At 35.2% G+C, this 12,894-nt stretch overlaps 1 protein-coding gene across 3 annotated transcripts in view; it reads left to right on the plus strand.

Moving 5' to 3' along the window:
* CERT1 (ceramide transporter 1) overlaps positions 1-12,894 on the plus strand; it is a 117,290-nt gene that overhangs the window by 60,372 nt on the left and 44,024 nt on the right. For all 3 annotated transcript variants that reach the window (XM_057740922.1, XM_057740930.1, XM_057740939.1), the window contains exons 6-7: positions 1,017-1,100; positions 12,154-12,311. In XM_057740922.1, the coding sequence (XP_057596905.1) occupies positions 1,017-1,100; positions 12,154-12,311 (242 nt within the window). The remainder of the gene's footprint in view (positions 1-1,016; positions 1,101-12,153; positions 12,312-12,894) is intronic.

Genomic DNA, 12,894 nt, shown 5'->3' on the forward strand with positions numbered 1-12,894 from the left:
GTCAGTCAGATACTGATAGCAGTTAGCTGGTTATAAAATAGTATGTGTTAGTAGATAATAGCAGCTTATGATTTGAAAAAGTTGCTGTAGTTGAGTGCAAAATTTTCAGGTGATGAAAAAATGAAATAGCCCAGTAATTAGAAAATGGTAGTATAGAATAAAGGTATTATCCGTAGTAATTCCTACCGTTCAGTCAAGGGAAGGGATAAGCAATAGGAGTGGGCTTTGCATCCATTGGAGAGAGAGTTTAAATAGATGAAATGTTCCTCATAGAAACAAATTACTCCTGCTGTAGAGAGAGATAGGCAAGAAGTAAGACATTAAAGTGAAGATTTCTTCTGTAGAAAAGGAGTTCCTCAAAAGATAATAAACTAAAGAAGCTGTTCAAAAACAGAGAGTAAGGTTGAAGGCTGAGGTTTAGAAGTTGGCACTAAGAAGTGGAATACACAGTGCACAGGATTAAGCCTGTTAGGCAGTAGAAAAAGGGATAGTACGTGGAAGAAAGAGGTATGTAGAAGAACACAGGGCATTCTGTATTGTCTGGAATTGGGTAAGTTAAAAGTGATGTCCAGGCACAGACACATTGGGATGAATTAAAATTGATGTCACATCTGTATGTCATTATATTTTCCCTGCACATCCTAGAGGCAAGATAAAGTATCTTCTGCATGTACCATTACCATCCTGTTCAGTCTTTGTAGGCCTCTGGTAGAATTATGAAATCTCCCCAAGATAAGCAGGAAGAGATAGGAAGACTTAAAGCACAAAATAATTCATATCTCAGTACCATCCCTTACATGAATGAGAATGGGTACAGTTTTTATAATAATATATTGTATTTAAAGACATTCCACAGCATATTTATTGGGCATACATTGATAAGCACTGAAAATATAAAGATGAATAAGATCGTGTACTCACATAATCCAGAGTATATTTACTCAGTTGAATATAAGAATAAACTGGTGAATTTCTGTGTGCTTTCATCCTGATATCCTTAAAAATATTTTATTTAGTGGTGGAAGATGATGAAGATGACTTTCCTACAACACGTTCTGATGGAGACTTCTTGCATAATACCAATGGCAATAAAGAAAAGGGTAAGTGGTAAGATTTTCCCCCTCAGTTGGGTAAAATACACTTTCTAAAGTTGTATAAGTAACTCTATAACAAGAATAATTATCTAATGGAGTAGTTAAAATTTTTTTAAACTGGAAAGTGAAAGTTTCTTCTAAGAAGAGACATGTAGGTAAAGTATACATTCTGACATTAAATAATATGACAGCTCATCTGAGAAGGACTTATTCTAAATTTTAGATGTTGGCCATTTATTTCAGCAGTATTTGGTAGAATCAATTTCTAGTACTGAAAGAGTATTTCTTATGGAGGAAACATTGTAATGGAAATTGAATGTTTCTTTAAAGTGTTATTTCTCTCTGTTCAATGTTCTTTTCTCTCTTCACTTGATAAACTGGTGTTGCGAAGTTTATAATAAGTGTTATTAAAGGAAAATTATTGAAGTAGATGATTTCACAGCACAATTGTTTATAGACTCAGTAGCAGGGTGGTTTATTTCATATACCAGTTTATTTCATATATCAGTTAATTGTTGCTCTGTTTATAAGGTCTCACTCATTAGATGGAATTCTTAATTGTTCATTAGAAACCTGTGTTTTGCAACAACATGGATGAACCTGGAGGGCATTATGCTAAGAGAAATAAACAAATACTTCGTGGTATCACTTATATGTGGAATCTATATGTATGGGGGCGGAGGAGGTTGTGACAGAAACCTGTGATTCATAGTCAGTGCTTTCTTTTAACATATCCTAAGAAAAAGCTGGCATGGATTCCTAAAACTTTTTTTAAGTTGCAAATAAGCCTTTGTGAAAAAAAAAAATATAATCTAATTGTGCTTGTTTTTGCTGAAGTTACGAAAGAATATGAAATAAGATCTGCAGCCATGGCTTATTTTCAAATAATTTTTTAAACTTATGTGCATGGAAATTTCAGAAATCGTATGGGAATATTGTAGTAGTGATACTAAGATCTAATGCTTCTCTTCCCCATATTTTCCTTCTTTCATCTTCCTGTTTCTTATTTTCATCATGGTTCACTTCTTTATAACCTACTCTGCTCTCAGTCTTGCAAAATACTAGCTTCTTATTATACAAAGTTTTCCTTGTAACTTGGGGCTAAAATGTTGAACCTTGTTGAGTCATCCAGATTTATATGCCTTTTTGGAATTAGAGGATTACTTTGGGAAGGTTCTTTATGTTACATTTTAATTTTACAGTGAATAATCTGCTTTAATAGAAAAAAGATATTGTTTGGATATGGGAAAAATTATTGAAAGAAATTGTAAAACTCTCAGATCCAATCTTCCATCATCTCACATACACTCAGCTACCCCATCTGTATTCCCCAAAAGAGAATGGAAGCTTATTTTCTGTTGAAATTGAACTGCAGAGTTTTAGATTCAAGAGTACCAGGTACATCAAAAGATAGGTTGTATCAGCCTATCAATAAAGTGATTAAGTAGAAATATACATATTGATTACTGAAATCTGACAGCCTCATTGTTCTGCTTATCTCTAAGAACTCTGGTAGTCAGGGACTAAATTAAAGTCTATATACGGAAAGATGCAGTCCCCAGCTTCCTTCTCTTACCCTGTTTCCATAATATATTTTCTGATATAAAAACAGACATAAATTTTCCAATACAGAATTAAAAGGTAACTGGAGACACTGAAAGGCCATAGGGAAAAGAGTGAGAGATTTTGCAGGGTCTACCATGAAAAAGCTGTCTTACTACCAGATCACCCTTTGATAAAGTCCAGTAGGTAAAAAGCCCTGCTAGTGCATATAGAGCTTCCAATACCTAACTGTTAAATGTGATCTGGCTAGATCTCCAGACATTTGAGGGAAGCCTCCAACATCTCTTTTTTGAAGAGACTGAAACCAAGCAGTAGAAGACTGGTTATTAAAGTCATTTAGAGAAATATCCTATGAGATATCTGAATAATTTTTTAAATCATGAGTGATGTTTTAAATATACTTGGGGAATTCACTGTTTAAAATAATTCCTTTCTTCAGAATCAGGGACACAGAGAATAGACTGATGGTTGCCAAGGGTGAGAGGGGTGGGAGGGGGATGAATTGGGAGTTTGGGATTGGCAGATGCAAACTGGTATATATAGAATGAATAAACAACAAGGTCTTACTGTATAGCACAGGGAACTATTTCAATATCCTGTGATAAATCTTAGTGGAAAATAATATGGAAAAGAATGTATATATATGTATGACTGAGTCACTTTGCTGTACATCAGTAATTAACACAACATTGTAAATCAACTATACTTTAATTTAAAAAAGAAAAGAATTCGTGCCTTAATGTTGGTGAAAATTAACTCTTGAAAATCATCACAGGTGGAAAGTATCTTTCTGTGGTTAACCTCTAGAAATGTCAGAAGCATTGAATATAATCTGGTAACGTGCACAGAGCATGTAGTCTTTAAATCTGAAAGACTATTACTTGGTTGCAGTCTGGGATTAGGGTATTTCCATCATCTCTTAAAAACAGACAGAGTCTTAGTCCCAGACTGAGCAAATATTGGAAGAGGGAAAAATAATAACACTATTTTCTTGGGAGTGGCTGTTGTAATAGTCTCAGCATTATTAAAGATTAAGTCTACATCAAATATTGTGATTATAACTATACTAAAGTTTTTAAAGATTTAGTACTAGTTTACCAACTTACTAATAAATATTCCAAGAATATGAATGAGGGGTGTGGGGTGAAGACTAGAATAGCAATAAAACTTGCAGAGATTCTAAGATGAGAAGAAAGGCAATTAAAGTAATTTGAAGGTTAGACCAGAGGAGAAATTTTTGGATAAGAAAACACCTTTCTTGGTTGAAGACTTTAAGGTTCTAGATCATGGTGAAAGGCATATTTCCTCAATCTTCTCTGGACAAACTTTCTTATCTACCTCTAATGTAAGTTTTCTTCTGTTAAATTCTGTACCATCTTTTAAAAATTATATTTCTAGAGACAAAAGGAGAGATTTTAAGACAATAAAATACATATTTACATATAATAAGAATGGAGCCCCAAAATACATAAAGCAAAAACTGACCAAACCAAAGAAACAAGTCAGTAGTAATAGTTTGAGACTTCAAAAACCAACTTTCAATTATGAATAGAACAAGTAGGATAAAGATCAACAAGGTAATAAAATATTTGAATAGTCTACATAAACAGACCTAGTAGATATCTATAGAACACTCCACCTACTAAACAGACCTAGTTCTCAATTGTTGTATATTCTCAGTTGTTCATGGAATATTCCTTAGGATAGACCTTATGCTTGGCCATAAAACAAGCTTTAATTTAAAGGGATTGAAATCGTACAAAGTATGTCCTCCAATCACAGTAGAATGAAATTAGAAATTAATAACAGAAATTTGGGAAATTCAGAAATATGTAGAAATTAACACACTCATAAATAACCAGTGGATCAAAGACAAAAATCACAAAGGACATTAGAAAATACTGTGAGGTGAATGAAAGCGGAAATGCCAAGATACCAAAACTTATGGGCTACAGCAGTACTTAGCAGGAAAGTTGTACCTGAAACACATTTATTGTAAAAGAAGAAAGAGAAATGAAAAACAGTACAGAGAATCAATGAAACTTTAAGTTGATTCTTTGAAAAACAAAGTTGACAAACCTTTAACTAAACTGATCAAGAAATAAGGGGAGAAGACTCAAATTACTGAAATCAGGAATGAAAGGGAGGACATTACTACTGACCTTACAGGAATAAAAAAGATTATAAGGGGGACTTCCCTGGTGGTACAGTGGTTAAGAATCCACAGGGGACACGGGTTTGATCCCTGGTCCAGGAAGATCCCCCACAACTACTGAGCCCTCATGCCACAACTACTGAAGCCTGCAAGTCTAGAACCTGTGCTCCCCAAGAGAAGCCACTGCAGTGAGAAGCCCGAGCACTGCACCAAAGAGTAGCCCCCGCTCGCCGCAACTAGAGAAAGCCTGCGCACAGCAATAAAGACCCAACCCAGCCAATAAATTAATTAATTAATTAAAAAAAAGATTATAGGGGAATGCTATGAATGGCTGTACACCAACAAAGTAGATAACTTAGATGAGATGGACAAAAGTCCTAGAAAGACACCAACTATTGAGACTGTTGAGAAGACCTACAAAATCCAAATAGACCAATAATAATTACAGAGAATAAGTAAAGAGAATACAATTAGTAAAAAACTTCCCACAAAGAAAAGCCCAGGCTCCAGTTGCTTCCCTGGTAAATTTTACCAAACATTTAAAGAAAAACTAATACCAATTCTTCACAGATTCTTCCCAAAAATAGAATAGGGGAAACACTTCCTAACTAACCGTTCTCTGAGGCCACTTTTACCTTGATACCAATATCTGTTAATGAAACCCACCATTAACATCACTTCTTAAGCTTTTTAAAAACTTAACTTTATTGAAGTATAATGTATATACAATAAGCTGCATTTTTTAAAAGGGTACAGTTTGGTGAATTCTACATATACTTTTAAAACAACTTAATCATTATAGGGAACATTTCCATCACCACCACCCCCTCTCCCCCCAAAAAATTTCCTCCTGTCTCTGTGTGGTCTGTTGCTCCTGCTCCTGGCCTTAGGCAATCACTGATCTGCCTTTTTGTCATTATAAATTAGTTTGCATTCTTCTGTATTTTATGTAAATAGCATCATGTAATGTGTGCTCTTTTGTTAACATCACAAGAGTGCCAAGACAACTCAGTGAGGAAAGTCTTCTCAACAAATGACGTTAGGCAGCTGGATATCCATGTATGAAGGAATGAAGTTGAACCCCTACTTAACACCAAACACAAAAATTAACTCAAAGTGGATCAAAAACCTAATTAAAAGAGCTAAAACCATAAAACCTTAGAGGAAATATAGGACTTAATCTTAATGACCTTAAGGCAAAGCTTTCTTAGATATGACACCAAAGTAGAAGTGGAAAAGGGGAAAAAGTAGATAAATTGATCTTTAGCAAAATTAAAAACTATTGTGCTTTAAAGGATACTACCAAAAAGTGAAAAGATAAACCCACAAAATGGGAAAAAACATCTGCCAATCATTTACCTGGTAAGGGATTTGAATTTAAAGTACATAAAGAACTCTTAAAAATCTGTAGTAGACAAGTATCTCAGTTCAAAAATGGGCAAAGCATCTGAGTAAACATTTTTCCAGAGAAGATATACAAATGGCCAGTGAGCACCTGAAAAGTTGAGAAACTCATTAGCCATCAGGAAAATGCAAATCAAAACCACAGTGAGACACCACTTCCCACCTTTTAGGCTGGCTGTAATCAGAAAGAAATGCCGTAACAAGTGTTGGTGAGGATGTGGAGAAATTGAAACCCTCATACACTATTGGTGGGAATGTAAAATGGTGTATAGCTGCTTTGGAAAAGTCTGGCAGTTCCTCAACATACACATGGTGTTAACCATTTGACCTAGCAGTTCCACTCCTAGGTATATCTTCAGGAGAAATGAAAACATACATCCATATAAAAACTTGTACATGGAATGTTCATTGCAACATTATCCATAACAGTCAGAAAGTGGAAATAACCAAAACATACATCCACTAATGAATGGATAACAAAATGGCACATTTTTTAGCCATATGAAGGAATAACATACTGATATGGGCAGTAACATGGATTAACCTTAAAAATATTATGCCTAAGTGGAAGAAGCCAGTCACAGAAAATCACTTATGAGATTTCCCTGGTGGCCCAGTGGTTAAGAATCCGTCTGTCAATGCAGGAGACATGGGTTCGATCCCTGGTCCGGGAGGATCCTACATGCCATGGAGCAACTAAGCCCATGGACCACAACTACTGAGTCTGAACTCTAAAGCCTGTGAGCCACAACTTCTGAGCCCACATGCTGCAACTACTGAAGCCTGTGTGCCTAGGGTCCATGCTCTACAAGGAAGGCCACCGCACTAAGCCTGCGCACCGCAACGAAGACCCAACGCAGCCAAAACAAAAACAAAACACTTATTGTTAATTTATATGAAACATTCAGAGGCAAATCGTAGAGCAGAAAGTGTATTAGTGGTTTCCTAGGGCTAGGGTGTAGGGTTGGGGAAAATGGTAAGTGACTGCTAATGTTTTTGGGATTTGAGGGGTTGGTTCCTGAAAACATCTTAAAGTTGATCGTGGTGATGCTTGTACAACTCTGAATACACTAAAAATCCTTTAATTGTATATGTTAAATGAGTGAATTTTATGCTGTGTAAATTGTATCTCAATAAAGCTGTTATTTATAAGACTAGGGAATTCCCTGGCAGTCCAGTGGTTAGGACTCTGCACTTTCACTGCCGAGGGCCCGGGTGCAATCCCTGGTCGAGGAACTAAGATCCCACAAGCTGTGTGGAGTGGCTAAATAAATAATAAAAAATAAAGAGTAAAATAAAAAGAAAAATTAAACAAAAAAAAAATAAAGAGTAAATAAAATGTACAGTGTAAATTTTTAAAAATCTAAATAAATACACTGACTTAATACTGTTAAATTTGGGGGCTGGTTTCTTTTGTTTTGTTTTGGGTTTTTTTTGGCCACACCGTGCAGCTTGTGGGATCTTAGTATCATGTATACTATGTAGAGTACTATATAAAATAATGACAGTACATATTAACTAATCTATCAAATCAAGGTACACTCTTGATGTAACTTATTGAGAGGAAATGTAGTGTTAATGGTACATTCATTACTCTGTGAAACATGATTATGCTCCTTTTCTCCCACTTAGTCTGTGTGCAGATGCTCATAAATTGTCTACAGGAAGAAGTTGGACCGACCACAGATCACTTTCATCCTCTTTTAGCTCACAGATTTTTCATGTGAGAATATTTTACATTTAGTTTTTTTGGCCAACTGTGTCTTATTTTGTTAGAATAATCACGTCTGTAATAGACCAGTAGTCTCAAACCAGTTGATTGTTGACCCTAGTGTGATTAATATCATGGTCATAATCTTCAGCCATGTTTCTTCTTTATCATAGTAGACAGGTGAGGAGAGATTTAAACAAAGTTGCCATCCTGTATGTTCAGAAGGACACCATCATTTGGAATATTTCAGGTGGGGAAATGAAAAACTCCTCACCACAGAAACTGTGGGGATTCTCCCTTAGGTTGCCTACTATTTAAATTAGTGGGTGAGAGTCTTAATGAAATGAAAGGATTAAAAATCTCTTGGTTTCTGTCAGTATTTGTTTCTATTTTTGGCATGTTGATGTTATCAATAGCTTCTGGGTTCCTTATTTTCTGAGTGTTAGTATCTTTAAAATAATTTTGAATTGTATAATGTCAGTTCAACTAAAAGAACGATAGATTTGAATGATAATTTTAAGAGCTTAGGTACTTAAAAATCTAGATTTATAGATTATTTTATAATTTCTTTCTTCTTTGCCCTTGATAAGCATGGTTACGTTCACTTAACTTTGAACTTCCTTTTACTACAGTGTATCTTTTTCCCAGAGACACTAGGGCATGCCACCTTGTCTCTTTAAGATCTTCTTTCCCTTGTGGTCAGCTGAGACATTTAGATGAGTATGCTTATTTAAAATTATTGAGTAGTTTAGGATTTTGCTTAAGTTTTTCCATCAAGATTAATGTAGTTCTACAAGATAAGGTATAAAAGACTTGGAGCAAAAATCAGAGTAACCAGTACTTAGAGGAGCGCAGTGGATAACAAATTAATATGAGGCTTTATCTTCATGACCTTCATTTCCTAACAGAGTTAACATGAGAGAAATTTATTTTTAGAGACCTTACTGTGTGTGAGACACTTGCTTTCAACTGTTTGAAAGCTTGAAAATCTGTTACATAACCCCTGTATCATTCTGGAAAGGATTTGATGGTGACAACTTCTGAAGGTAGTTAAGCGCAGCTGAAGAGATGCATTTGTAAAAGTTTTTTCAAAGACATTTTATATTGGTCTTTCATCTTGTACTGACTATAAATTAGCAAACAGCATGGAGGACACATTATTACAGTGGCACACATTCTCATATATAGGATACAGATGACTTAGTTCCTGAGTTGATTGTGAACAAAAATTGTAGTTTATAATAAAACATCAGTCTTGGCAAGTAGAAAATATAGGAGTTACAATGATAGGAAGGATTTTCAGAAAATATAAGAAAGAAAGTAGGTTTTAAAACAGCTTTATTGAGATATAATTAACATGCCATAAACTGCATATATTTAAAGTATACAGTTTGGGGGCTTCCTGAGTGGCTCAGTGGTTAAGAATCCACCTGCCAATGCAGGGGACATGGGTTCAATCCCTGCTCCAGGAAGATCCCACATGCTGCGGAGCAGCTAAACCAGTGTGCCACGGCTATTGAGCCTGCACTTTAGAGCCCATGTGCCGCAACTACTGAAGCCCATGCACCTGGAGCCTGTGCTCCACAACAAGAGAAGCCATGACAATGAGGAGCCCACGCACCACAACGAAGATTAGCCCCCACTCGCCACAACTAGGGAAAGGCTGCATGCAGCAATGAAGACACAACACAGCCAATAAATTTATTAATTAATTAAAGTGTACGGTTCAGTAAGTTTTGATAGTATCATGAATCTGTCACCACAATCAACACCATTATTATGTCCATCACCCTCAAAAGTTTCCTCCATCCCTTTTTGTCTTCCCTTCCTCCTTCCATTCTCAAACAACCACTGATTTTTCTGTCACTATAGATTAGTTTGCATTTTCTAGAATTTAATGTAAATGAACTCAGTTTTTTTCCCTGATCTCTCTCTTAGTTTGAGATTTCTCGTTGTATGTATCAGTATTTAATTTCTTTTCATTGCTGAATAGTGTTCCCTGTATAGATAACACCATAATTTCTTCAGTCCATTCGTCTGTTGGTGGACATTTACATTGTTTACAGTTTGGGGCTATTATAAATAATGTTGCTGTGAACATTCACATACAAGTTTTTTTATATACATTTACTTCATTTCTTTGGGCTAAATACCCAGAGGTGGAATGGTTGAATCATATGGTAGGTATATATTTAACTTTTTAAAAACCTTCCAGTCTGCATTTCACCAGGCATATTTGAGAGTTCAAGTTCCTCCAAACCCACTAACACTTGACATGGTCCATCTTTTAAAATTTTAGACTTCTACGATCTTCTTTACAAAGCAGAAATAGAGACACAGATGTAGAGAACAAACATATGGATGAGGGAGAAGGTGAAGGGTAGGGTGAATTGGGAGATTGGGATTGCATAAATACACTATTGATACTATGTATAAAGTAGATAACTAATGTCCTACTGTGTAGCACAGGGAACTCTACTCAATTCTTTGTGGTGACCTGAATGGGAAAGAAGTCCAAAAAAGAGGGGTTACATGTGTACATACAGCTGATTCACTTTGCTGTATAGTAGGAACTAACACAGTGCTGTAAGCAACTATACTGCAGTAAAAATTAAAAAAAAAAAATTTAGTCTTCTAATAGGTGTGTAGTGGTATCTCACTGTAGTCTTAATTTGCTTTTCCCTAGTAACTAATAGTATTGAGCATCTTTTCATCTACTTATTTGCCACCCGTCTTTCTTCTTTGGTGAAATGTGTATTCAGATCTTTTGTTCAATTTTTTTAATTGGGTTATATGTTTTCTTATTGTTGAGTTTGAGATTGCTATATATTGTATATTATAATATAGAATATGTCTGTATTAATTTATAATATATATAGATAAAAGATATGTCCTTTATCATACATACTCTGCAAAGATTTTCTCCCAGTCTGTGGCTTGTCTCTTCAGTCTTTTTTTAAAAAAATTTTTAAATAGACATTGTATGTATTTAAGGTGTCCAACATGATGATTTGGTATACATGATGAAATGATTACCGCAGTCAAGCTAATTAATGTATCTCCTCACAGTTACCATTATTTTATTAACTGTGGATTAGCTCTCTAGACTTACTTACCCTGTATAACTGCAACTCTCATTCTTCTAACAGTGCCTTCAAGAACACAAATTTTAAATTTTGACAGTGTAGTTTGTCGGTTTACTTTATGGATTGTGCCTTTGCTGTCATATCTACATATGAGTTTTTAAAGTTGCAAGTATCATTATTTCATTTATAAAAGTTCTACTGAAATTGTTTCTTATTAACTATAGTATATTATGCTCTTATTTGCATCTTATGAGTTTTAAGATTTTTCATTTAATTCAAAGACTGACTTTGAATTACAATTATAATATGTAAACATAAGAACTGTTTAATGTGTTCTTTGGTCCCCAAATTATATTTATTTAAATTTTAATATATTATTCATTTCTGCAGTTTTTCAGATACTATTTAAATTTAAGGTTTCTCAAAATGTAAGGTAGTTTTTGCCATAATTAGGTCTCACTCTGGTCTGAGTGTTATTATTAAAGTATTACTCGGACTTCCCTCGTGGCACAGTGGTTGGAAATCTGCCTGGCAAAGCAGGGAACACGGGTTCGATCCCTTGTCTGGGAAGATCCCACATGCCGTGGAGCAACTAAGCCCATGTACCGCAACTACTGAAGCCCACATACCCTAGAGCCTACTTGCCGCAACTGCTGAGCCCACATGCTGCAACTACTGAAGCCAGTATGCTCTAGGGCCCGCGTGCTGCAACTACTGAAGTCCTCACACCTAGAGCCTGTCTCTGCAACAAGAGAAGCCACCGCGATGAGAAACCAGCGCACCACAATGAAAAGTAGCCCCCCCCACCCTGCCTTGCCCCTGCCACCACAACTAAGACCCAACACAGCAAAAAAAAAAAAATTACTCCTCCTACCACTTTATTCACTGGGTGCAGCATAGCAAGTAGATTTCAGGAAATAGAATCCAGAAAAAAGGACTTAAGAGTACATATGCTTTCACAAGCTTCTTTCTCATAGAGATGGATGGAAATTTTAAAATATTGGCCAACAGGAAGGAAATTGCAATTTGAAAGTCTGCTCTGATGTGATAGTTTTCTAAAAATTTCCTAATTTTATGTTGTGATGAGGAATGATTTCTTCATTAAAAAGATTTTTAGTGAATGACTTTTTTTTTTTTCAGTGTTTCCACATGTAACACCAAAAGGAATTAATGGTATAGACTTTAAAGGGGAAGCGATAACTTTTAAAGCAACTACTGCTGGAATCCTTGCTACACTTTCTCATTGTATTGAACTAATGGTAAAACGTGAGGACAGCTGGCAAAAGAGACTGGATAAGGTAAGATTTTGTTTTGCTTCTTTGTAAAAAACAATCAGATTTTGTTTGTTTATATACTAATCGAACATTTAAATCAAACTAACTTCTTAGGGAAAAATCTATCAGATTGATAGAAGTAGCAGGTGGTACTACTCCTCTGAAACTTTGTGAGCATCTTAAACTTGTTTTTCTGATGAGATTCACCAGTTATGTATTTGCTGTACAGTGTGCATTCTTCATTGAATTTTAACATAAACGTTTTTGTAACGATAATAGTAATGCTTTGGAATAGTAGTAATGAACCATTTAACGTTTCCTAACTTTATTGTGTAGTACGTGAAACTGTACTTAAGTTATATGGGCTGCTAAAAACACCAGTTTATAAAGTTAAATATTCACTTATTGCATTCCTGGCCATGTATGTTTTCCTAGGTCATTGTGATATCATTTAACACACATTTTGTTGTTCATTGAACATTTGCCTTATGTTCACCTTTCCCACCTTTGTTTAAACTGCAACACTGATAATAATAATACAATATGAATGTTTAGTTTCAAGTGTGAAGTAGAATTTGGCTCAGTGAATTTGCTTAATAGGAAAACT

Source organism: Hippopotamus amphibius, chromosome 1 (assembly GCF_030028045.1).
Source record: "Hippopotamus amphibius kiboko isolate mHipAmp2 chromosome 1, mHipAmp2.hap2, whole genome shotgun sequence".
Lineage (NCBI taxonomy): Eukaryota > Metazoa > Chordata > Mammalia > Artiodactyla > Hippopotamidae > Hippopotamus > Hippopotamus amphibius.